This window comes from Rutilus rutilus (genome assembly GCF_951802725.1).
Source record: "Rutilus rutilus genome assembly, chromosome: 12".
Lineage (NCBI taxonomy): Eukaryota > Metazoa > Chordata > Actinopteri > Cypriniformes > Leuciscidae > Rutilus > Rutilus rutilus.
The window spans coordinates 24,900,292-24,928,184 of record NC_140217.1 but is presented as its reverse complement, the minus strand read 5'-3'; the positions used below and the strand labels follow the sequence as shown (position 1 = coordinate 24,928,184).

General features: G+C 35.7%; 1 protein-coding gene across 3 annotated transcripts; it reads right to left on the bottom strand.

Annotated features, from left to right (window-relative positions):
- Positions 1–5: 5 nt before the first annotated feature.
- On the bottom strand, positions 6–27,406 carry usp13 (ubiquitin specific peptidase 13). Of its 3 annotated transcripts, none has more exons than XM_084425609.1 (21): positions 27,086–27,406; positions 25,461–25,586; positions 23,569–23,629; positions 21,607–21,728; positions 20,193–20,335; positions 18,859–19,043; positions 18,604–18,698; positions 18,078–18,268; positions 17,241–17,312; positions 16,948–17,020; positions 16,090–16,215; positions 14,147–14,300; positions 13,704–13,878; positions 13,296–13,384; positions 12,648–12,770; positions 11,992–12,018; positions 11,647–11,790; positions 7,496–7,662; positions 5,749–5,941; positions 5,538–5,622; positions 6–4,266 (listed from the first exon to the last, which is right to left on the bottom strand). In XM_084425609.1, exons 1-21 carry the CDS (start codon positions 27,194–27,196, stop codon positions 4,170–4,172), a joined length of 2,559 nt encoding a protein of 852 aa, XP_084281735.1. In that variant the 5' UTR covers positions 27,197–27,406; the 3' UTR covers positions 6–4,169. The 3 variants fall into 3 exon arrangements, with proteins under 3 accessions (XP_084281735.1, XP_084281734.1, XP_084281733.1); XM_084425608.1 differs by having other exon boundaries at positions 16,090–16,212; positions 16,927–17,020; positions 27,086–27,405; XM_084425607.1 differs by having other exon boundaries at positions 7–4,266; positions 16,927–17,020; positions 27,086–27,405.
- Positions 27,407–27,893: the final 487 nt, after the last annotated feature.

Here is a 27,893-nt window from a genome sequence, read left to right as displayed (position 1 = left end):
CCCTTTAAACATGGCAAATATCCAAAGTACTTTATGAAAAGAACTCTCGCAGAGCACCTTTACATTCATGACAACTGATGGCTGGATGTTACCATTTTAATAGGTTTGCAAATTGCACATCAGTTTACGATTATCCTAAAGAGCACAACGCCTGGAGAAGATTGTACTAGTATGCCTTAGAGAAAATATCAGCTTGACCTGCAATGTAACAATGGGAATCGGAGGACAACTTAATAATTCCACAATTGATCAGAGGAACGCAGACTATTAATGTGCAAGAGGAATATTGACTTCACATCAATGACTTGATTAGACATGTACTGTACTCCGTAGACTTAATGTATTGGTTCAAACTCACTCTTTATTTGAGATGGTGGGGTTATTATTGATTTGGACTTGGACACTCCTCACCTGATCTCTGCTGCATCATCCCCTTTATTTCCTGGAGCTTGCAGACCAGATTAAAAAGCCTTACTTATCGTGCATGTAAAATAAATAATTAATGTTATCGGTATGATATCAGATAAAAGCCATTCCTTGCCATAAACTGACCTCTTGATATAACTGAAGAGAAGTCTATGTTCCATCAAGGTCTTTTTGGACAAAGTGTTCTTGGACATAGCATTATTTTGTACAAAATTCGATGCAGGGAATTCTGATACACTGCCCCTCTTGCCACAATTATCAGCCTGGATTTGTCAGGAAAACAAGTGTCTGTGTTTTTGAAGAAAGCTGCCCAATATCTAAGCCAAACAATTTGTGATTTGTTCACAGTTTTATACCCTAATACTGACGTTGTTACTCGTTGATCTCCAGCTTGCATGACTTGCCATTTTGCTCATCAGTGTGAACACGCAAGTGCTTAATGTTGCATTTGCGCTTCGAGAAAAGTCAGTACATAGGTGAATGATTTTAAAATGCTATGCAAAACCTATAGATTTTTTTTTCTTCCCTTTTTTCCTTCGAAGCAGACGAAAAGAAAGCTTTACATGCTTTGCCACTTTTTGTGTTTTAAGGTGTAAACTGGTAGGTTTAGAAGGTCTGGTAGTCGATGGTTTATTTGATATTTTGTTTCTTTTTTTTAAAAAGTCTCCCTGATCCAGATGAGCTTATTTGTAGCATCATATATTTTAATGATCCCCACACAAAGTGTAAGAATATATTTATTAAAAAATATACATGTATGAAAAAGCATGCAAAGCCATTCAAGCACCCATTATCAAGTGTTATTGTTATTCTGTTTATTTATTTACTGCACTCTGTATTTATTTCATTATTCTGTATCCAAAACTATTGGAAAAGTCCTGTATATGCTCATCGATACAGTTAGAACAGACTTGTGCTTTGTAGCCGAATGTTACAGTAGATACTGTAGATTTTCTCATGCCTGAGGCCAAACCTCCTCTTTTCTAGAACTTTGTACAATCTCAGGTGTGATTGTCTAGATGAATTCATGCTCCTGATGTATGATCGCATGCCGGATATACTTATTTTTGAATGCTGTAGATTTATTTATATGCATGAACTTGACATGCCTATTTTAATCTATACCCTTCATTTCTATTACTTATTTATCAGTGTAATCACACAATTTTGTGTGACATATATATATATATATTGATCTGAAGAATACGGCATATTAACCGTAAAATATCTAGAAATAAATAACAAGCAATTTTTGCAATGCAGTTGGTAAAATCTCAATAATATTTACTTTATAGTCACTTATATTACTATTGCAATAGCCAGATTTACTAAAGCCTTTAGAATTAGAGGCTCAAATACATTATGCATTGTTCAGAGCTGTGTTTCTGAATTTGTACATGCAAACTTTCTGAATGTTTGCCAAAGGCTTTAATAACTCTGGCCCAATATTTAAAAGATAGATGCATATACAAAAGATATCTTTTAAAATAAAATATTGTAATAGATTATGTATGCCTGGTTATTGCCATGAGAGTATTTATCTGTTATTTTGTTAAGGGACTCAAAAACAAATGGTTCCATGGATGAAATCTCCTGTTTCCATACTGCCATTGCCAAATATGAAAATGGTACAGATAAACAATTGTGGATTTTATTGAACAATCCAAACATCGAGTATGTTTGAACAGATATTTGAATGAGGATTCCCACATTTGCCATGACTGTGTGTTTCTAAACAATATATGGATCAGAAAACCCATTAAAAAAAAAACTTATAACAAACAAGTGGGCAAGTTTGTATAGTAACTAGAGAATTGGCACACATTTTTTGCAAAAAAGAAAAAAGTTCAACAATAAAAACGTACCACTTAACCTTCAGTTCCATGAAAAACAGAACCCGCTAAAAATCAATAATATATTGCAAAATGTCAACTGACTAATCTCTGAGTTTTAGTGCACATTCTGAAGAAGAAAAAAATTAAATAATCAAGGCATGTTTGAGAAAGGTGGGGTAAAACATCCACTTTCACACCCAATATAAAGACAGAAAAGAGAGAGAAAGAGAAGTAGGAGGAACTGGGTATGAATATTCATTCAACGTAAGAAAGAGTGAGAGAACCTCAGATGGATACACCAAAGAAAGACATGCACAACACGAGGTAAACGGACAAAGACACGGACCTCCCAACATAACAGGTAGTGCACAATAGAAAGAAACACGACGGTACAATCTACAACTGACTGTGCAACATCCAGTTGAAATAAATCGAGATGAACAAGCCCCACCTCAGCTTGAGCGAGATCAAAACAATGAATATTAAACTTTAATTCAGTGCTCACCCTCAGACTGAGGCTTGCGCCGAACACTTGCTGAGAACGCATTCTGGCTTTGTTTAGGAATGACATACTTCTTCAGCAAATAAATGAAATGTCCAAGGTTTGAAATCGGTTAAAGGTGATGGCGGCGGAGCCAGGTTTGTCAGATATGTCATAAAGCTTGAGAGATTTGGTAACACTGAGCACAAATACATACATGTATCTGAGATAATTCTATGAATAACACTGCATATAATTCTGATCTATACAGTATGACATCACATATTGCTTAAGTACGGGATAAAAATAGTATTACATTCTTTGAGACTGGAAATAAATGAAACAGAACGGCTTCAAATGCATTCCAGTCTTTAAACTACTAAGATATGATCAAAGTAAAGCACTTTGAACTTTTCATGAATATGTGATATTGGTGCATTTTCTGGTCAGATATCAGACTGACTGAAAGGCTTTCAGACGTCAAATTTTGCAAGACGCTTTCAGAAAGCTATCATGGACCTAAAGTTGAATGTAATAATATTGTATAAACTTATATTCTTAAAGCCATGCCAATAAATGAGGCTCAATGTTCTTATATTACTATATATAAGTTTACCTCTGCCTGAAGGTATGGAAACTCGACAAACCTTTGCTTTTGGGGAGAATAAACCTGAAATATGGATTCCATTTTAAAAAAAAAGTCAGTCAATGATGCCACATATATGGATCAATCCAAATGCTAGAATATATATCTAGCACATATCTACCAGCAAATTAAGACCCTATCAAACAAGGAACATAGTCCAGTATTTCAATAAACTTGCCTTTAAAAACTTTTTTTCCCTCTATGAGTCAAAAACATTCGTTTTTTTTGTGAAATAACATTATGTTACAGATCGATTGCAGTTTCATCAAAATCTCTATTTGAAATCTACTCTGACAGGCTTTTTATTGTTGTTTAACAACTAGGTAACCCAAATAACATGAAATTGAACTGCAGTGAGTACATTCTGAGATTCTGAAATGGCAGTAATAACATTTGTAAATGCAGGCACATGTTGTTTTCAAAAGAAGTACGTCTTGAAAATACTGGCACAGGAGCTTAAAGTATTCAATGAGAAATGTAACAAATAATTTGAGAATATATTAGGAAAATAATCTGCATACTTAAAATTGCACGCATCCCACCGTACCTTTAAAGCAGACACAAGACTGACAAATAAACAAAACTCAGACAGACAACACACGTTTGTTTCCCTGCTCGACCGTTGCTGTGGTATTAGTGTCTGTGTGGGTCTTGGCAGGGGATGAGAGGTTCTCTCTCCGTCTCACTGATGTAAATGTTTCCCTAGTTTCCAGCAGTGTCAGTGGTGCCCCACACACCTTTCTGGCCAAATGGCTGTGCATAAGGTTGTGAAGGTCCAGATCTAGCAGCTTGACAGGCGCCGGTAAAAGTACATGTAGCCCAAGTCTTTAGGGGGTCTCTCTGACAAACATACTTTGTGGTCATTGTAAATCAGCCATCTAGAAAAGTGAAGAAAAAAATAATCATATCTGAGTTTCAGTTATATATACACGCACACACACACAAAGCATTTATTAATCTTTATTAATGTTACTAAAAATATATTTGTTCATTGTTTGCTCATGTTAGTTCACAGTGCTTTAACTAATGTTAACAAACACAACTTTTGATTTTAATAATGTATTAGTAAATGTTGAAATGAACATTAAGTAAGGGATAATGTACATCCAGCCGGTGGTTCTCTCAAAATTACCCCTGACAGGGTGATGAGGTTATTTTGAGAGAACCACCGGATGGTTGTACATTATCCCTTACTTAAAAAATGCTGTAGAGTAATTGTTCTTTGTTAGTTCATGCTAACTAATTTAGTTATCTAATGTTAACAAATGAAAACTTGTAAAGTTTTATGTTTTTAACATTAATACTTTCTTAATTTTTTTCATAATTCAAATGTTTACCTTTTCTTTTGTTTTTTTAGATTTATAAATTATTTACAATTTATACATGTAAACAATGTTTTCCCAAACAATTCAATTTGATCATTTTTATTTTACATTTATTATTTTCATTTTATATTCAAACCTAGCCAGTTCAGATATGTCATGTGTTCTAGCTCTAACTAATGAAGCCCTTGTTTAGTTGCATCAGGTGTGCTTGAGACAACACCTGTTTCGCAGATTAGTTGTGAGGGATCCTATTCAGGGGGTTGAATAATTTTGAAACTGCAGTCTTAAGGTCCTTGCACACTGAGTCCGAAATTTTCACCTGCGGTTTTTCGTATTCGTGAATATTCGTGATTCGGTGGCTCTGAATTGTCAAAACACCATTCAAAATGCTTGCTACGGATGCGAAAAACGCAGAAAATCGAACCTGATCCGAATTTTTTTTTAACGGACGAAAGTTTCGGAGGCAGTGTGGCAAGCGTGATTGACATAACGGGAGGTCGTATTTATTTTTTAACGTGCGCAAATTTCGGATACGAATTTCGGACTCATTTGTGCAAGGGCCTTTAGTCATTAAAAGTTGCATTTTCAGTTGAATTTGGGGAAACCACATTTGTTGCGTTGAGCTATTTCAATTACTTTTGTTTGATTTGTTCATTGCAAACTGCTGAAAATCTGTAAATTTTGCCAATAAACCTGATTTGCAATGGGGCTTGAATAATTTCAATTACAACTGTACATCATTGTTTGTTGTTGATGTCAGTCTGATTGTAACATCCACAAAATGAAAAGGTGTAAATAAATAACACACATTATAATCAGCATACCTGCCCTCTTTTTTGATATGACACACATAATGACCAGACATTGTGGATGTTCCCATGTGACTGATGAAGGCAAACAGTTCGTAACCTTTGAGAAAAAAAAAGAAAGAAAAAAAAACAACATCAGCAATGAAATATCTAACCAACAATGTGTATAATCCTTAGTATGTGTTGACCCTCTGTTTGTTGAATTCAATATTCACTGAGCACTTACGCCCGGGTCCGTCTCTGACGCGGGGGCTGGACAGGTCCTGATCTGGAGACAGCGAGGATTCGCTGTGAGCATTGGCGTTTGAGAAGCTGTTATCGTTCGGCTCGGTGTCTGCTGTGTCTGACATAGCCTCACTTTCCTCTTCACAGTCTGGGTGTGTGAATATCCAGTCAAGAGCTCGCTCCAAGTTGTTGTTCTATAGTCAGACAAGAAGTAGAAGACACCTCATGATACCGTACCACTGCCTTCAGGCTAAAAGACAAATATTTTCATCACTAGAGTAAAGGAGCTCGTAAAACACAGACTAACAGCTTAACTGGACAAAAAAACATGGCAAGCTTTAATTTCACAAGAAAACACTGAACATCAAAATTATATCCTTAGGCAAAGAGCCATTTTTAAATTGCTCAGACCAGACGAAAGTCCTTGATTTAACTGAGGTCATTCTAGCGTTGTCAAAAGACTCATTAAGGCATAGGCACTAATCTGAAATAGTGCCGTGATTCACTGCAAATGCCAGCACTGAAAGTAAATGTGGCCTGACGCCCTCATCTTTTCCTGGACAAATGTGAACGACGTAGGTTGAAGATGTCCACTTGTTACCGAGCTATTATTGGCTGCTTGAGAAGCTATTTTTAAACACACATACAAGCACAGACATGAAAAACACCACCACATTGTCTAAAACACAAAGACAAAGATAATTATTCAAGAAGAAGCAGGTCCTGCTGTGAAGGAATAATGTTTAAACATTATATAACAATTATATAACTTCTGAATTATCCTGTATATATACACTCATTTAGTTACCAAGCTAATTTTTTACTAATTAACAGCATGATCTCTGAAGAAAGTCAAACCAATATAAATCACATTTCCTTAAAAAAATAAAAATAATGTATGACCTTCAGTACATGAGAAGGTTGTGAAGGTTAGCCAAGTAGTTCAACAGAAGAGATGTCTACTCCAATCTCACATGCTTATTCGAAGAGCGACGAGTGACAAAACGGATTCTGACATGCCAAAACATGTTGCGTCTGTGTAACATGACAGAGTATGATAATTATATTCCTGCCAAAGAATCAAGTCTGAAAATAATCAGTAATAAGTGCTAGTAACAGATCAAATCAGTAACATCCTTCATACAGTGGCCCATCTGGACAATTTTGGAAACGTAAATGTGTGAACTTCTATCAAAACTACCTCGACCCATTTCTGAAATTACTTTTAACCAGCTGGTCTCAAAATAATTTTTACTATATGAATGTGTAAAGTTCACACAGGTGTTCTAGCAGAGTAACCACAGGTGTACTTTATCATAAGGCAATGACATACATATATTTAAAGGGATAGTTCACCCAAAAATGAAAATTCTGTCATCATTTACTCACCCTCAAGTTGTTCCAAACCTGTATGAGTTTCTTTGTTCTGCTCAACACAAAGGAAGATATTTGGAAGAATGTTTGTAATCAAACAGATCTCGGTCCCCATTGACTTCCATAGTAGGAAAAAATATATACTATGGTAGTCAATGGGGACCGAGATCTGTTTGGTTACAAACATTCTTCCAAATATCTTCCTTTGTGTTCAGCAGAACAAAGAAACTCATACAGGTTTGGAACAACCTGAGGGTGAGTAAATGATGACAGAATTTTCATTTTTGGGTGAACTATCCCTTTAAGTGTGGCTTAGGTGTCCAAATTCTTTTTCGGGGCCACTGCCCATGAAGCAAATGAGACAGGACACTCACTGTGGCTTTGAGAGCCTTGATTGTGTGATGTCTGGGGAAGCCCATGGACGTGAGGATGGAGATGCTCTCTTCTGGAGGCTGGTTGTCCAGCGCACTGGTAGTAGGGAGGCTGGGGCTGAGCAGGTCTGGTTCCATGTAAGCGGGAATTGCCAGAGGCTCAGCAAAATCTACAGTAAGTAAGTTTCACAAGAGTTTTAAGAGTCTTGGTAACACTTTGTATTATATCACACATATACTACTTTTAAAATATCAGAACACAGACAACACAAGATAGTAGATATAACACTAAGTACATTATGTAGTTCTATACATCCAAAGTATCTCAAGAAGAACTTCAGATTCAGTCTAAAGTGCGGATTTATTCACCAAATGTGCAGAGAGGATGAAAATATCACAGTCGCTGCCCTGTTGAGATTACACAGATAAACCGGAAATTCAAATGAATACGAGCCATGTAATCCATTCCCTGTAGTCTGCAACTAATCCTTTAATGTTCAAGATCAAATGCTGCGCTCAGACACACAAAAACAAACTGTATGACAGCACCATGTTTGACCTCTAACATCTACAAACTGACCTGCCTCAGTCCTACATGAACAAACATTCTAATTAAGTATTAAAGGTACTACTGTGTGCCATGCCTAACAATGGACTTTAGCCATATATAATCACAACCTCCAGTTCCTTAATGCTTTTATAAAAACTGCTGTCTGCTGAACATAATTTAAAAAAAGAGGAAATTATGGATTAAATAAGGATACAAATTTAACATAAATATAATTTCCTATCACCTATTAATTAAATATTTACTATTAATTAAATATGAATTATACAATTTTAGTTAAAACTAATTTATTGTACTATGCAGATCTCTAAACCAAGGGGAAATGCAAGTTTTCTATTTTATAATCATATTTTTGCCTTGACTAATTATTATTATTTGCAATGTTTCTTGAGAAAAATGTTTCATATTAGAGAATGATTTGTGAAGCATCATGTGACGCTGAAGTCTGGAGTAATGACTGCTAAAAATTCAGTTTTGCCATCACAGAAATAAATTACATTTGAAAATAAAACACATTTCTTTTAAATTGGAATAATTCTTGACAATATTACAGCTTTACTGTATATATGCTATATATAAACAGTAAAACTGTGATATTGGGGGAACTTATTCATTTTAAATTACTCAAAAAGCTTTAAATAACTTCAAAAGCTTGTTTTTCAAATGTTTTTGACTATAAAAAGTCACACACTATACATATTATACACACTTTTTGAATTAGTCAAGGCAAACAATACCTAATAAAAGGTATGAATTGGTATGTCTGTATTATAATTATAGAAAGACTGTATGAATTTTCTGTATAATAATTATAGAAAGACTAAAATTATCAACTTCAAGCAGATCCAAATAGTTTGACCTTTTAATATAAAAAAAATTAAAAGTTAGGATTTCTGTTTTCTTTAGACTAGCCTTATATCATCTCCACAGTACTGAAGAATTTATGTAAGACTAAAAAAATCTGTGTATGAAGCTGTGTATAACACACACGATATATTAATAACCCCTGTCAGTGGTGACTATATAGAAACAGGCCCAGCTGTAGCGGTGGAGTAGAAGTACGCCACACAAGTCCAGGAGATGTGAAGCTAATGGGGTTTGGACCACTAGAGACTCCACTGGTGTGTATGTCTGAGTCTGTTTGTGATCTCAGGTGGCTGCTTAACTGGGGCAGGAAAGTGAGGAGAACAGAATTCCCAGTTTGCAGATGACGCTGAAGTGTGAGGACTGTTTACTAGCCAGAAGCGCCATGATAAACAAGGGTTCCTAGCAAGAGACTTGAAATAGAACCTTGTGTAAACTTCTTGTGTAAATCTACTTCAAATAAAGCAACTTAGATATAAATTGTATTTGGATTAATTCATTTGGCATGAACATTTCCCCATCAATAAAAGTACGCAACTCTTTACGTCACATGTATTTATCTTAGAGCCCAGCTAAGTGGCATGCTCTAAACATGAAATATTCCCCTGTGGCTGGAACCCAGATAATGAGCTTCACAAAGCGCACCAGACTTCTGCAGCTTATTTATCTTTAATGCAGCATAGACGGCAATTAAAAATTTTCCTTTAGGGAAACTTTATGTATTATCACAGGTCTGTTCTGAAAAAAAAAAAAAAAAAAAAAAAGCAAATAAAATGCAATTCATTTCAAACAACCCCAAATCCAGAAAAGTTGGGACATTTTGTAAAATGTGATAAAAATCAATAATCTGTGATTTGTTAATTCTCTTTAACCTTTATTTAACTGACAAAAGTATAAAAAAGCCAATGTTTTCACTGGCCAAATTAATTGTATTTTGTAAATATAAACAAATTTTGATTTTGATAGCTGCTATACACTCCAAAAAAGTTGGGACAGAGGCAAAATAAAAGTGAAAAGACGACAGAATATCCCAGTTAAACTGTTTTGAAACAGTCCACAATTGGCAGGTGAACTGGTAATAGGTGAGATTATCGTGTGAGTATAAAAGGAGCATCCACCAAAGACTCATTCAAGACTCAAGACTGGGTAATTCATGGCTCACCACTTTGTGCCAAATTTCATGAGAAATCACATTTCTCAATGCAAGATTGCAACAAAAAAAAATTGGTCTTTAACCAACTGCTATACATAATATTGTGAAAAGATTCAGGGAATCCAGAGAAACCTCAGTCTGTGTAGGGCAAGGCAGGAGACCTCTGTTGAACGTGCGTGACCTTCGAGCCCTCAGATGGCATTGCATGAGAAACCATCATGCTGCTGTGTTAAATATAGCCACATCATGGACTACTTTGGAAAACCGTTGTCACTTAAAGTCTGCCGCTGCATCAAGAAATGCAGCTTGAATCTCTGTTACGCATGGAGAAAGCTATACATCTGTTCAATACAGAGATGGCGCTGAGTTCTCTGGGCCCGAGCTTATCTCAGATGATCCAAAACACTGTGAAAATGACATTGAGTTTTGAGTCCCAAAGATGAAAAGGACCATCCAGACTTTCATCAGCAACAGGTGCAAAAGCAAACATCTGTCATGGTATGGGGATGCATCAGTACAAACAGCATGGGTGTGAAGGTGCCATTGATGTGGAGGCGTATATTGGGATTGTACAGAGACATATACTGCCATCAGGATGACATCTTTCCTGGGAAGCAAGACAATGCCAGGCCTCATTCTGCACGTGCTAAAACAGAGTGGTTTCTAGACTCTCTACAACATAGAGTGGATGTGCTTGACTGCCTGCAGTCCAGATCTCCAGATCTGTCTCTTGTTGAAAATGTATGGCCCATCATGAAAAGGAGAAGAGGACAACGATAACCACAGAGTGTTGAGCAGTTGACTTGTATTAGGCAAGTTTGGGCTAAAATTCCACTTGCAAAACTTAAATTAGTATTCTCAATTCCCAAACATTTAAAAAGTATAATTAAAAGTAAACATGCCTCTGCCCCAACTTTTTTTGGAGTGTGTTACAGCCATCAGAATCAAAATTTGTTGTGAAAACTGACAATATTTTCTTTATACTTTTGTAAGTTAAATAAAAGTTAAAGAGAATTAACAAATCACTTGTATTTTTTTTTACTTTTCAGGATTTGGGGTTAGACATACCATATTGTTCCGAATATAAGACAATGTTTTTTTTCTTTGAAATACATCTGAAAAAAATGGGGTGATTCATATGCAAATATGAATATGTTCCTTTCGGTGCAGCACAATTGCATTAGGTGATTCGGTCTTCTGCTCAATTAGACTTTTTCTCACACTTCAGTTCCAACAAAATGTCTACAACCTTTTAGTCAATGAAGCTAAAATGGCAGACACATGAGTGTTTTTCCCTTGATTACTAGACTATGTGACCAAAGCCATAGAACAAATAAGATCTCATACTTTTAATACTGTCTCAGCTGCAAGTTTTAGGCCATAACGAATGTACATAATTTATTATTTGTATATGGAACATTTTGTTGTTTTACATATTATTTATGTAATATTTAAAATATATATTATTATTATTATTTTAAGTAATGCTTTTATATGGAATTAACAGAGGACACAAAGGATATGCCTTTGTTCAAAATGTGTCGGTTCAGACAAGATATGAGGTCCTACCTGGCTCTTCCATGTGCGCTATTATCCAGTTAAAGGCCATCTCTGCCCCCATATTCCCAGTGTAGTACACTGCTTTCCGACAGGCTTCCAGAGGGAAACCCATCTCTGCCAGTTGCATCACGGATGATTCGTCTATTTCTGGAGCTGAGGAACAGGTAAAGAAAATAGTTGCTTCAAATCAACATTCCACAACTAACAATAGATATACAAATTATATTTAAGGTCAATTAAAGTTTATTAAAACTTGTAATATTGTTCATCGAATAAGTAATTTTGTAGTGCATGTGTACAATTATAAATGTGTGGAATACATTTTTGCACTTTTACAATCGAAGTGGTACTTACATTCCAAAGAGTTGTTTGTTGAAAAGTCTGAATGCGAAAACAAGATTTAGTTAGTACAGAGCAAAAGGGAATAATATGCAATTGTGCAATTTAAAGCAGGCTGTTTTGATTACACTGCATAAAATGTATATACAGTACACACACACACACACAAACATATATAGATCATGAAAGAAGTGTCTTATGCTTACCAAGGCTGCATTTATTTAATCAAAGTACAGTAAAAAAATAATAATAATTGTAAAATATTTCAAATTTAAAAAAATAACGCAATTATTTTTACATTTTGATAACTTTTAAAATGTTATTTATTCCTGTGATGGGAAAGCTGAATTTTCAGCATCATTACTCCAGTCTTCAGTGTCACATGATCCTTCAGAAATCATTCTAATATGCTGATTTGATGCTCAAGAAACATATTATCAGTGCCGAAAACAGTTGTGCTGCTTATTTTTTTTATAAATTTTTTCAGGATTCTTTGATTAACAGAAAACATTTATTTGAAATACAACCTTTTTGGAACAATGTAAAAGTCTTTACTGTCACTTTTGATCCATTTAAAGCACCCTTGCTGAATAAATTAATTTCTTTCTGAAAATAATAAAAATATATATCTTACTGACCCCAACACTTTGAATGGAAGTAAAGGTTCTCACCTCTGGTGTCTTCAGGAATGACAATGGGAGGTGTAAGGTCAGGCAGTTCCTCTTCTCCTGCCTGTAGCCCTGTAGCCCGGAGGCGATTCAAGTCCAGGAAATCAGGTACATCTACGGAAATATCTGTAGCACATCAAAAAAAAAGATATTTGAAGGAAATAATATATACATATATATGACACAAAGATATGTACTGCATGTTGATATACCCAAAACAGACTCTGGGCATTATTCCTTTCCAAAAACCTTGCCAACATTTTGCTCCAACACAGAACCTCAAACTTTCTCTGATCATAATTTCTCATGTAGAAAAACAGTGTTACAGTACCCTCTACTGGACAAGGGAAAAGCCTCTGCTAAGCAAACATAACACCTTGAAAACTGATAGTCTTTTGATGCAAGCAATCATGATTGAGCATTGCTCAACATGCACGACATGTGATGGTCTGAATTGCACAAGAGAGCATGTGATAGGCAGACACAGATGACAAACAAAAACATGACATTAATAAACCGGCTTTGACAGGAGCTGGATGGATTAAAAAAGAAATCATCCAACATTTTGTACATACTTTGGCCAGCAACGTGTTACTTGACAATGTGAAATCAATATACAAAATCAAATCAAGACCACTTAAATTTACACACCTAACTTTTTGGGCACCCAATCAACACCAAATGTGAACTTCTTTATCTGTACAACCATGTACTCGGGGAAAGATGAGAAACGAGAAGTCCTGAGGAAAGAGAAAGATACAGTCTTACAGAGCATAACTTTCACTAAGGTTAACTAACATTGCTACACTGCATAATCCATAAAAAAAAAAAAAATAATAATAATAATTATATATATATATATAATTAAGAAAATATATACTGTGTGTGTGTGTGTGTGTGTGTGTGTGTGTGTGTGTGTGTGTGTGTGTGTGTGTGTGTGTGTGTTTTTCACGCATACAGTATAAAATTATTGTCGATATAAACCCCATGATATTCTTCTAGATTGTGCAGAATGTTTTGCAAGTCATTCGAAGGTCTTAAAACCAGAGGCCTGCTTACTTCACTCCAGCTGACTTGGCTTGCAGCGCAGAGCTCCAGAAGTCTGGAACATTCTCAGGCTCAGTGAAGGCTTGCAGACAGGCAGTGAAGGGGATTCGGGCTCTCACCGGCTCTGGAGGGGGCCGCATGTTCTCCTCAGCTTCCATCCGCTTACTCTCATATGTTATTAGCTCTTCTGTACAAATGACAAAACCATATGCAAATAAAACACAAATATGTCTACCTGCACATTGAATTCATATAACAACTTTAAACTTAAAAACAAATACATTTTTATTCAAGACAAAAACTATAATTTATTATAAATTAATCACATAACTATATTAGGTTTTATTCGTTTTTTAGAGTCAGATCAGGTAGAAATAGCTCTTTAAAGTAATAACTGAACATTTAAACTGTGTAGTGCAAGAGCAATGTTCAAAGAATCAGTTGTAGAAGGTTACCTCTGTTGCTGGCAGCCTCCAGGGGTGCAGGAAGCTGCATAAGGTAGTCCACTCGCTGTGTGTACCGCACCTTCTGTGTCTGACAGCACTGCACTCGCTCCTCAACTATGAAGCGAAACACATCGCTGGGGTTCTCTGAGCCTGAATTGTTCCTCTGAAAATGGCAAAACATAATAAAGTTTTTGTTGTGCTCATGGAAACACAGGAATCTGGCCTGTTCCCATTCGCCTTCTCTCCTTAACTTTCCAGTCTACTTTTCAGGTTCATTAAAGGCAAAATAACATAAGAATTTTGGTCACACTTCATATTAGGTGGTCTAAGTACTATGTACTTAAATGTTAGATGTTAAAGATGGACAGGAATATCTGTGTCATTACCAAGCAAAATAATGACTTAAAAACACAATAATGATCATATGATTTATAGTTCTTCAAACCGAATGGTAAACAAATCAACTTTCTATTTAAATTCAGGCATCTTTAGGGACAGTACAGAGTTAGTCCGTAATTAAGATCAACGAGGTCATCCTTCAGAGGTTTCGCTATTCTGAGGCCATACAGAAATATACGAGCCCTCCTCTATCAAGTCTGAGATACCAGAGACCAGTGAGCAGAGAACAAACCTGCTGAGGAGGTAGAAATGCACTGTAAGGTCCCCTCACTGTTCACAGGCCTTATGCTATTTCATACAAGGCACAGCTGAGGGCAGCTACAAATAAACCAGTCGACATTTCTGAGCACTAAACATTTCAAGGAACTATAGCTCTGTCTTGGTTTTATGAGTTTGACCCTCTTGGTGTATGAGCACTGTCAGGACCAAAGCAAATGTCAGCAAAGATTAGGCCTTGATTAGTTGTAACAATCAGCATATTAGAATGATTTCTGAAGGATCATGTGATACTGAAGACTGGAGTAAATGAATGATGCTGAAAATTCAGCTTTACCATCACAGGAATAAATTACATTTTAAAATACATTCAAATAGAATGTGTTTAAAATGTAATAATATCCCACATAATAACTGTATTTTTGTGTAAAAATGTATTTAACTGTAAAAATGCAGCCTTGGTGAACATGACTTCTTTCAAAAACATCATTCTGCATCATTCTGGTCAAAAACAAACTGCTATCAGTGTGAATGCTCCTTAATAACTTGCTAACCCTCCCAATTAACTTTCCATTTCAGCTGATGTCAACAAGCACTTATATTTTCCAACCCCTCCCCTCCCAACACCTGTCATATAGAAGCCATTTTGCATGATCCATTCAAATAATAAGTATGTTACGTTGTATAATGTAAAATTAGTTGGGAACTGTTTCTTGTTGACCTACATAGTATATCTCACATTGTAAAAGTCTAACAGCGGGGCTCCTGCTGTTGTTTGTTTTTTAAGTCACAGAAAAGTGTCAGAGAAGGCAATGGCTTTCGTTCTGGACATAGACCAAGTGGGGAGGGTAACAGGAAGCATTATCTGTGTAACTGATAGGGGTATCTAATTTTAACTCAGTTGAGAAAGTCACTTCAAGTGTGTGTCTGCCAGCAGAGGGGTAGAGAGTACAGTCCAATGTGTCTCCTGAAACCAGAGCCTCCTGACAAGACTCAACGTCTACAAACACGTCTGGGGAAATTTTGGCCAATCCCTAGAAACCCTTGTTTCTCTCAAAATGATTTAAAGATATATTTCACCTAAAAACTTTCTTGTATGGAACACAAAATGATTAGTCTAGAAAACTGTTCAAGCTGCTCTTTTTCCATAAAATTAAAGTAATTCATCAACATCTTTGAGCTAAAGAAAGTCAAATAGGTTTAGAGTGACATGAGGGTGATTATATAGAATTTTCATTTTTGGGTGAACTATCCTTTTAAGACACAACGTCATTATAATCAAGGTAATATTACATTTCCACAAAAGAAGCACATAAGATAGAAAAACACTTTCGTACCTCCACCAGGTTAATTAAATGCAGGAAGAATTCGTGAGCGTCTTGTTGCCGGTTTGAGGAAAACTCTGGATGTCCTTTACTGACCAGCGCTTTGAACATCTTAGGTGAAATCCCTCTTTGCAGCTGCTACAGAGGAAAACAACATGACACGTCTAGGCTCAGGGTCACCAAATGCACTTTAAAATGCCATCAGAAATCCTATTAAGAAAGCTGGTTTACAGGGAGACATTCTTAAACACTTTTAAAAGGCCACAAAGCTGTACTTTAGGGAAATAGCATGCAGCTTTTTTGTTTCTTTCACATAGCATATTTTATTCTTAGAACGAGAAAGGCGGTTTATTATTATGGAAGCACATTTACAATTTTGTAGAAATTCAGATGACTACAATTTAGTCATTTAGAAAAAGACAAAAACACACAAAAAAGGAGGGCAACCAAAACAATAATTTAGCTAAAGAATATTGATAACTGTTGTGATAAAATAGTATCTGATATTGTGGCTTCTCTCAAAAAAAAAAAAAAAATTAAACAAGCTGTACAAGCATACCCAAGGTACATTCACGTCTGCTCTATTATTGGTAGATGCCGCATTGTGTTTCTACTCATTTGCATAAAATCAAACTCTGCTCAGCTTTGTTGTATTATTTTTATTTTTTTTGCCACCTGAAACTGCCAATGAATGACATCGGGTCACTGCAAATAATTGTTAGTATGAATGTACCTTAAGGTTGCCTGATTCTCATATAGGTAGCAAGGAGGCAGGCAAAGGACTGCAACTGGCACACTTATGCAAACCTAATCAAGCCGAATATCATCAAGACAGACCAAATCAAATACCTTGTATTCTTCTTTCATCACCTGTTCAATTAGTTCTGATTTAATTGGAGGTTTTGAGTACTGGCCTGAGAGAAGTCCATGACCAAGTTTTGCCCTTGAAAAATAAGAAAACAAACATTACAATTTAAATACCATGTCTAAATGGCACACGCTTCAGGAAAGATGTCAAATAATGCACCTGCAGACAGCAGTAAAGATATGTATAAAATTGCATTGCATTATTTTATACAATAATTAGAAGTAATTTGAATTTCAGAAATAAAAAACATGATAAATGTTACATGATATTAACATTCAATGACAAAAACACCTACATCTGTGTGTTGAAATCCTGGCTTGGATCAAGGGGCGAGTAGTCAAATATTCTCTGTAGGTTCCCAACATACCTACAATATACAAAATCATTTCTCACTGTTACACCTGCATATTTAATTAACTGGGTAAAGTACCTGGCTAGATGAATCTGGCATTGAATCAAAATCATCATATAAAAGAAAAAACAGCAAACAAACTCTAAGACGGCACAGATTACTAACAGATTTACTAACAGCTTGCTCCAGCGCAAACCCTCTTTTGGCGTTACAAAAACTACCGTCAGGATGTACTAAGGACACGCAGAGAAAAATTTGTACTGAAAAGGCCTAGACTGGACAGGGTTATTTTTGCGGCTGACCTTACTGAATATGCAGTTGTAGGAGTTTCCCTTTCAGATGCAAAATTTAAGGGAGGAGAGTATTGAAATGAATCACGCAAGGTGATTTACTAAGGTTTGCGCTGGTCAATTTACTCGTATTTGTGCCATTATTAACTGCCCAAAAAAGCATGTCTTAAACCAAACGCTAATTTGCGCTGCTCTTGGTAGATTGAGTCGGTCATTATAGAAAAGATTCGGCTGCGTCTGTATTCTTTAATTTGCGTCGTCAGTAGATCATGCGCAGAACTTTCCCTTCTCATATGTGCTTTATTGGAATTGTGCTCTCACACTAATTTGCCCTGTTTAGTAAATCTGGCCCTAAGAGTCTAAATACAAGTTTCCTCAGAAATGGCACGTCTTAGTGTGATAGCATTCAAACAGACCCAATGACAATGGGAGGAGAATGTAGACGAGTATGTAGAATGCATTGGACCACTGAGGTCTTTAGAGTACTCACGCTCTCTGGAACTCTGGAATACTAAAAAGCACTTGCATAGTGGTGCTCAGGTAGCAGCTGTTGCCCAGGTTTTTGATGCCCGTATATCCTGAGCCATAGACGGGCTTTAGCTTTATACCAGCCTCCTGAATCACTTCCCAGTCACTCACACGCAGCTGCACGTGGTTGTCTGTATGATGACCATTCTCTGTCTGAGAGGGATAGACAGACATTTGAGGAGGTTGGAAGAAGGCAGTGTTGCTTGTCTTTGCTTAAGTAATTAACTATTGTTTAGAACAGGGGTTTTCAACCTATTTGATGCCACAGACCCACAAATATGACGATTCCTTTCCTACAATATAAAGGAAGCTATATATTTTCATGTATAAAGACACATTAATACCATGAAAATGTTTAAATATTATAAATATTTGTAAAATATGATCAGTATTAGATATTTATAATAAATGAATGACTGACTACATGATAAAACATAGAGAAATGTATGAATAAAGTGTGAAAAAATAAACAAACAAAAAAACCATACCCTTTGCATTTGCAGCATATCTATTCCGAAGTGTAACAAATGTTCTGATATGTGAGGATCAATCACTGCTTCTTCTTCATCGAAGGAATAAACATCTACAAAAGAGAGAATGGAACCAAAACATCTGTAAAACCTTCTATGAACAAATTTTTTTTATCTGTTATCTTGCAATTTTTGTGTGTTATACACGCAGGCCAACATATTTCCTGGAAGACTGTGTGACACATGAAAAACCTGTCATGGAGAGACACTTGCCTGCTCCATCTGGGGTGATAGTGTTGAGTTTAACTGCCAGGGGGAAGTTGGTTTCTTTGTAGTGCTCAAGGGCATGTCCGTTCCCTCCGCTCCCATCAAAGAACCATTTCCCACAGAAGACAGAGCCATCCGTCAGGTTTAGCCACAGGTTTTCTCTCATTTCACACTTGGCGCACTTCCAGCCGCTAATAGGACATAAAGCATATTGAAGACACAAACAGGAGAGGAACTCCTCATATTTCAGTCCAGGTGAATCAGGTGCCCTCAAAGTGATGAGGCTATGTTACTCTATAATCCACTGACTATTTGTAATCTATTTGTGTAAACCAACACAGTTTCTGATTATGAGACCATTTCCAACACATCAATTTATCAATCAATCAAACTGCCGATATTTGGCCATTTTGAGATTGTCTTCTGCATGGTTAAAGTGTTAGTTCCCCTTCAGTGTTGTTATTGTTAACTAATACTAATTCTAATTCTAATTCTAAAATTAAAACTAATACTTATACTATTTTTCTTAAATTGCCAAGAGAAATAAATCTGAAATATAATGAAATATAAATGTTAGATGAAAGATAAAAAAAAAAAAAAAACTTCTAAGGCAACATTTCTTATTTTCTTTTTAGAATGAGGTACTAAAAATACTAAATAAAAATAAATTCAAACTAAATAAAAATCAAAAATAATCAAAAATGACGAAAGCACATAACAAAATTACTAAAACTTAAACTGAAATTAAAATATGAATTAATATATAAAAAAGCTATTTCTAAATATTATTAAATACTATAATAGTACATAAATAATACTAAAATAACACTGATTCCTTTTGCATCTGTTCTAAAATCTAAAAACAACCTTGGGAATGGTAAAAGCACATTTAAACATTTGTTTTAAAGTTTTTAGACAAATATGGTAAACAAGTGTTAATTTAATCAATTTGGCTAATTTACTATAATTAAACTGTACTACTTTCAAATACTATGTTATATTAGCCAGCCATCAGACACCCTCCTATCCAGATATCAGCATCAGTATCGGCCACTGAAAATTATGACAGTATTAGTACTGGAATTTCTGTCATTGGAACCAATCCTAAAGTATCCCAATGGAAATTTTCTTCCAGTTTCTTACAACATAAAACTAGATTTTTCAGAACACACTGTTACTAATAGTTATCCTAAACATATAAACATCAATAGCTTGTTTTGATATTATTGATATTATTGGCAGGGGAAAGCAGACATATCGGATTCAAGGGTGACCTTAAGTAAGCATCAGCAGACTCTAGAGTGCTAGTCCTTATGGCTCTGGGCTTCCATGTGACCAACCTGGGAGGAATTCGAACCCCATTCTCCTGCTGTCTGAGACTTCGGGCATGTTTAGATACTTGGATCTCCTCTTCCCATGAATCTGACTCCTGCTTTTTGTATGGAGATTGTGCATTGAGGATGGCGTCACAGGCTATTGTCACCTGAAAGTTAAAGGGGCATGTGAACATTATATTATAGCTGTTCCGTTGCTTAATATGATATTGCATTTAATGACTGCTTAAGAAACCACAGCCAGCTGGAAAGTGGTGCAGACTATGACTAAATAGATTTAAAAATATTTAAAACCAAATCTGAATCCTGGTCAGATAGGCCAAATAACACAACTATTTTCTAGGTAATAAATATAAGGGAAGCAGCAGTAAGTACGCACACCATGCAATTACAAGTGTCTACAAGTACAAAGATGTGTGTTCACTTGTGTGCTACTTCATGTATTGTATGAACAACTAAAGTAGTACAACATAACACCATGAACCTTCTCGCATCATGTGTACTGATAGAATATTACATCAACCAGTTAATCCTCAAATATTTGAGAATAAGAAATGTATATATATATATATATATATATATATATATATATATATATTTTGGGGATGGTAAGATGTTTTAATGTTTTTGAAATACGTTTCAAATGCTCACAAAGGCTCATTTTATTAGATAATACAATAAAACTGTGATTTAATACTGAACATTGTGAACTGTTTTCTATTTTAATATATTTTAGCATGTAATTTATTCCTGCATGGCAAAACTGAATGTTCTGTATTCCTTCATTCTAATATGCTGATTTGGTGCTCAAGAAATGTATAAATTTATAATTATTAATAATGTTGAAAACAGTTGTGCTGCTTTATATTTTTGTGGAAACTGTGATTCTTTGATGAATAAAAAACATTTATCTGAAAAAATTTAATCTTTACTGAATAAAAGTATTCTTTAAAGAAAAATACAAATCATACTGACCCCAAACTTTTGAACGGTGTATACCCCAGAAAAACCCATATTGCTCTTAATAATTTAAAATATATCAATAAAAACACAACACATGCTGTATATTCAGGCATGAATGGCTGATGATTCTGCTTTAAACCACAAAGAATTCGGATCTAATCAGAAATTAACTTATTTTAAAATTTTAATTAAACAGATTTTAGTGTATAACAAAATAATCCGTAATAGGTGATATTGGATAACTAAAACTAATATTACTGCAACACGTGTTGCCAACACCACATGACATCACTGCACACAATGAGAAGGATGAACAGTGAGTATAAGTATAAGGTCATCTGTAGACATAATAAAATGTAATGATGTGATGTTTGACAAGCAAGCACTGAAACTGAAACTGCAGATCAGGCCTTTGGCATGCAGGGCATACAGGGCGCATGAGCACACACTCACTAACCAGTGCGGGCAACTCCTCAATATTTGGTAAAGGGATCTCAAAGTGGTCTGGAAATATGACAAGCTTGGCTTCATCTTCGTACTCATAATCATCTCCATTAAAATCACGGTTAAGCTCTAAATCTTCAGGAAAAGAAGCAGAAAGAGTTATTTTTAATCGAGCTGCACTTTCCCAAAACACTGTCCCAAAAAAATTAATTAATAAACACATGATGAAACTCCACACAATGTACACACTCAAAATGGCTTTCTTTTCATGTTTATCTTGTCCTTTTCTTTAAAAAAAGACCCCTAACATTAAGATTTGAGGTTAAAATGTATATGAATTTAGAAAGTCTATAGGCTGCAACTCTCATTATGTCTTTTTGAGGTTTTTAACAACCTTTTAAAATAGATTTTTGTAGTTTGCTTGAAGGGGTCCTATTATGCCCTTTTACAAAGTCTTGATTTTGTTTTTGGGGCGTACTAGAATATGTTTTCAAGGTTGATTGTTTAAAAAACGCATTAATTTTCACATATTTTACACTATTACAGCTCCTCTCTCGAACGCGCCGTCTAGGTCCTGTTTCGATAAAGCCCTCCTTCCGAAATACGAAATGTGCTGTGATTGGTTAGCTGGCCCAGTGTGCTGTGATTGGCAGTGCTTAGCGCGTGATCGGGAAATGTCCCACCCCTCCATAACTGCGAGTTCTTCTCTAGCGCAGATATTGAGGATGGCGTCAATTTCAAACCATTTCAAGCCCGATTCAGACCCTGACAATGTTAACGAACAAGATGATCGTGCAGAACGAATTTCATGCACGGACTTTTATCGGTAACAAAACTATAGTTAATTTTTCATAAGGAACGGTGCAAAATCGAGAGCTTACAAAAGCGAGAGACAGAAAACAAGCTGTTCTCCATAAAATGTGCAGCGCACTTAGTTTGTCCGCCTTAAGAAGGCCACACAAAGGGGTTTTGGAACCAGGGTGAAAAAAAAAAGTCTCTTCTAAATAGCAGCAACACTCTTCCATCTTCTATAGCACAGCTCAATCAGGACTCTGCCCCCTTTTTTGAGTATTCCGTGGGCGGGATTATTTAAATGAGTAACATTGTAACTTCATAAGATCTGGGAAAATCGAGTTGTAGTCCAAACGAGCAGTTCGTTGTCGTTCTTGAAAAGTGGATTCTGTTAAATAAAATATCTTTGGACTTTGTGCTTTGTAACCTTGCAGATCTTTTTTTATGCTCAAACAGCAACATTACACAACAGCTAAAGTTGAAAAAGTGGAAAAGCATAATAGGACCCCAAATTTTCTTTCTATTCTCTCAATTATAAATGAGGTCATACAAACTGCAAGTTTGGTCATTAAAAAAGAATAATAAAGTTATTTAATTAATTTGAGTATGACTGTCACACTTATTAGTTGTGTCTGCATTAGACATGGCTACGAGATCTGACAGACTAAAGAAAACACCTGATCGCATCAGTTTGCGCTCCAAGCCACGGGTGACAGGTTAGACATTATCCTTAATAGAACAGTCAGAGTGGCCTAAATGACATGTGTGGCAAAGCATTGTGGGTTTACAAAATGACTGGCATCCTGTCTGACATATCGTCTTCAAACAGGCGTTTATATTAACGCGATGCATGAGAATAAGAGGCCGCAGGTCCGCCACCTGCTACGTCACACCTCCAATGGCAGAAGTGTGTCAGCCTGGGGGATTGATAGGGCACAGCAGCTGACAGGCATAGCCGGCCACTGAAAACCAACCCTCCATAGCAGAAGATTAGGCCAGGGCAAGCATGTGGCACTTTAGATTTAGAATGGTTACTAACTGCACATACAAATAAATAAGATAAATTTAGCCCCAGCCAGTAATGACTGGGGTTGCTAAACATAAAAATAAGGCTTATTCAGGCTCTCTCATTTGAGATTGAAGTTTGAGTCTGGGACTTTTTTTTACTTCAAAACAGACTTACCTAAAAATACTTTTCCATTCCTTCTTCTTGGTATGGCACCCCCTGCAGCACCTGTGGCTTTCTGTAATTAACATCAAGAAACAACATGGGTAATGAAGTGTAACGTTAACAAATCTTACAGAATCATGTTGCAAATTTGATCAAATCTGGATAAAGAGCTTTACAGATGAGAATGATCGTTCTGTACAAAGCACATAATGGTAAAATCAATTGATTGTGGAGTAAAGTGGACTACTGAATGGTTAATGTTGACACACTTCTCATGTAATCCTAAGTAAAAACAGCAAACACAAGAGCTACTGTACAAGAACGGGGGCCAGCAGTTTCTGAACAGATAGAAACATGAAAATTGCAGCATTTAACCAGAACATCCAAATTCACTTAGAACTAACAAAAAACAAAACAATGAATAAATAAGATCCTATTCTAAATGACCAACAGATCATTCATCATTAGGTCAATGTATAGGAGCAGGCTGGGAATCAACAGAACTGCTAAGAGATGGAAAGATTGCCATGGTAACATTCAAAACATGAGACAATACCTCAGTATTTGATTATTTAAAATCTATCATTCCATCAATTAGTACATATCTAGTGACAAAAAAAATATATATAGATATGGTGTTATAAATAATGCAGCACAGTTCATTTATCTTCTGTTTATGTAACATGTTGTTAATTCATCTATCATGCTGTAAATATACTGTAATTATTGCAAATACCCAGGTATTCCTTTAATGTTTCTGTTTCTTCCTGACATTTCCCAAGAGTAGGCATGCTGGGTTAGTAGTATGCTGGGCTCATCAATTATAAACCAATATGTCAAAACCATTTAATTTATGAATACACTGTAAAAAAGTAAAATAAATAAATATTTCAAAAGAAAAACTTCATTTCAAGTTTGGTGCCTTACATTTTTAAGTATATGTCATTTCAACTTAGATTATATTAACTGACTTAAAAAAAAAAAAAAAACAAGTTGAATCTCCTACTCTCGTACCTAACCCTAACCCTAACTTGTACAAATTATTTTGATGAATTAATGTAAAACATAAGTTGGCATGACTTACTGATCATCTCATTTTTTTACAGTATAGCAGATTCCTAAAACTCTATGAAGAGAAACATCACACCTAAAACCTTTACATTCTTCTCTGCTCTCAAGACCTAGGGTAATCACCTCAAAATTCTGCTTTCCAAATCCAACAGTCATCAATCTCTGCTAAACTGAATTTTTCCACCTTTTGAAAGTAGCGTTGTATGGCAGATCTTAAAACTAGAGGATGTTCACATAACATAAGAGGAAAAAATCAAAAGATATGACTTAATCAACAACTAATTTGATTATAGATTAACTGCATTTGCGCACTGTGGGCGGAAAACATCCGCAAGTCACGTCAGTTTATAGCTGTGAATAACGCATTTGTACGGACAAAACCCATCTGGTAAACAGCAGAGGTTGCAGAGTGTTACGGGAAATTCTAAAATATTTATATTTAGACATTAAGTTTAAAATAAATTAAGTAATTGTATTTTTTACAAGAGCAGTAACAAAGGACAAAGGGACTATGAAATATAAATGTAATATGTTCAAATGAGTGAATGCATGTTCCCCCTTCCTAGTTTTGCACGATATACCTGGACTAGGAAGGTATGAGATTCCTCATTGTACTACTACTTTAAGGCTCGGTTTCACAGACACAGCTTAGACTAAACCAGGATTAGGCCTTAGTTCAATTAGGGCATTTAAGTAGCTTTTATAAACCTGCCTTAGCAAAACAAACAGGTTCCTTTAGAGTGCAGAATGAAATATAAAACAACACTTTTACAAATCTGCAAAGAATTCAATCCAACAATAAGCTTGAAAAAAAAAGTTGTCGCTGCTCTTACCTGTTTCACATGCCGTTTTAAGTGCATGTACACACTCTGTCCAGTTTTACGGTAATGTCTCTCCACGTGTTCTCTTCCAAATCCCAGGAATGTGTTCAAACACACATATAGACCTCCTTCCGATTCCTAAAAGAAATGATAAAGCAAGTTTTAAGCTAAGATAAAGTGTATAATATACAATTCAATATTTCTACTTAGATTTACCAGACAACTGTGAATAAAACTGCTATTAGAGATTAAGGCAGACCGTTCAAAGACATAAGCATCAACATATACATGAAAAGAGGACACACTTCAACATAGCAGGGCATAATCTAAAATAACTGCATCCTATTTACAATCTACGGCTTCATTAAATATTCATGCCAAATATCTGGGATGTAGCCTATTATTAGAAATACGAAATATGGACATAAAAGTAAAATTATAAATAAACATTTAATTGCTGAATGCTCACAAAAGTGCCTTTTACCTAAAGATTTAAATTTCAACACGATAACAACAAAGCTCCAATAAGTATTATGTTGTTGGATATGGTAATAAAATGTTCGTCAGGCATATATTGCAATAACTTTTTGCCCATTTTTCATGATATATACAACCACTTTTGGTGGGACCTATGGTTATTAAGATTCACATAATTATATAATTACATAATGCTTGTTTATGTTATTTATTAAAGTTATTTTCAGGAGTGTTTCGTTTCTTCTAAATGTAAAAAATCTGAATTATTCTTTTAGCGATAAAGAATAAACAAACAAGACAGTTCTGAGTTTAATCTGAATCAAAACACTGTTACTGGGCTGGTGTGTGTCGGTTAGGGTGTTGAGGGCCCACCAGACTGAAAAACCTGTCACTAGCTCCTGGTGACACACGAGCTTGAACAGATAGTGTGTAAAAATAACCTGTCTTTTAGTCTGACATGATGAACTCCAAACAGCTGAGTCACCTTTAAAACTTTTACAGCTGGGAGCTAGTTGTGCACTTTATCCACGTTTATAGATAACTGATCGCAAAAACATATAGTATTATACATGATTTGTGGACAGAGCTTGTAGAGACATAACAACCCACGTTGACCTGAATTCTTTTAATAGGTCATGGCTGCTTACTGCTTATTAGTATAGATTTAGGAAATCCCAATTTTCACATATTTGATGCTATGTAACAGTTGTTTGTCTCTTGATATCAAGGAGATATCACAATAAACAGTCTGGCATCAACAAGTAACACACTATAGATGTCCAACGAGGATGGGAAGATGCCGAGTGCATAAGAACGTGGGAATGGAAATAATTAGCCTGTTTCTTTGACACGCCTTTAAAAACAGTGGACAGAAATTGTCTCTAGTAGCCTACAAACCAGCGTTCAAACAGTGTTTGCTATCATTATACATCTGAATCTCGTATAACGCCAACTGAAAGAGGGGAACTTGGCCACGCTGTAAGATGTAAACACCCGTGTGTTGTTTATTTCTGCAGGCTGTCACATAAGTTGAGCAGGAGAATGGTCGGCGAGGATCCCCAATCTCTCTTACGCGCTATGTATCTTTTAGTTTCCACGTGTCTGTGGAACGCCAGTTGTTGTTTAACGGTCATGCATGAAGTATTTGACATAATACTCACAGGAGAGTCGTAGGAAAAAGCGCATTCGCTCTTGAAAACCCTGTCTCCTGTCCTCGGTACTCTAATGGTGGGCATGTACGGGACCAGTAGCTCTCCCAGATCTGTAGCCATCTTCACATTCCTGCTGCTCGCACCACTATGAGCCTCGCTGGAGCAGCGTGTCAGGCTGTAGATGAGATGGGGCTATTTTTAAACCATACAGACCCGACATTCCTCATGGACCGAGCCGGGATGTGACGACGAAAAACATTGGGACATACAAAGAGGGATGGAGGGTGGTGTATAGGGGAGGGAAACAATGGGTGTCCACTTGGAGAAAGACTCAATATTTGACATTATTCACCCTGACGCAAATGGTGACGTTTTCAGATCGACGCTCAATGAGTTTTAATGTGTTTAGCGCCATTTACTGCATGTGTGCTTCAATACTGAATGTAGCCTATGTACAAACACTTAACGTTATTTATTTATTTTTTAGCTTTTAAAAAGGATTTTTTCCCCCTGAAATATAGGTATTAATAGTTTCTTGTTACTTTATTTAAAAAAAATGTAATAATAATTATGTTCATTTTGTCATGCATTTTATTATTATTATTGTATTATTTTATTTTATTGTACATAAGTGGTACATATGTGAAGTATTTGGTGTTTATTGTAATACTATGAGTTTTGTATAAAAGGTGCTATACAAATACAGTTTGTTTATTATTATTAATTTTGTGCCAGAAAGCTATTTGCTAGTTGATTACCTACTTATGCAAAGTTAATAACTAAAAGTATTCAAACTATTGAAACTGGTGGGGTTTTT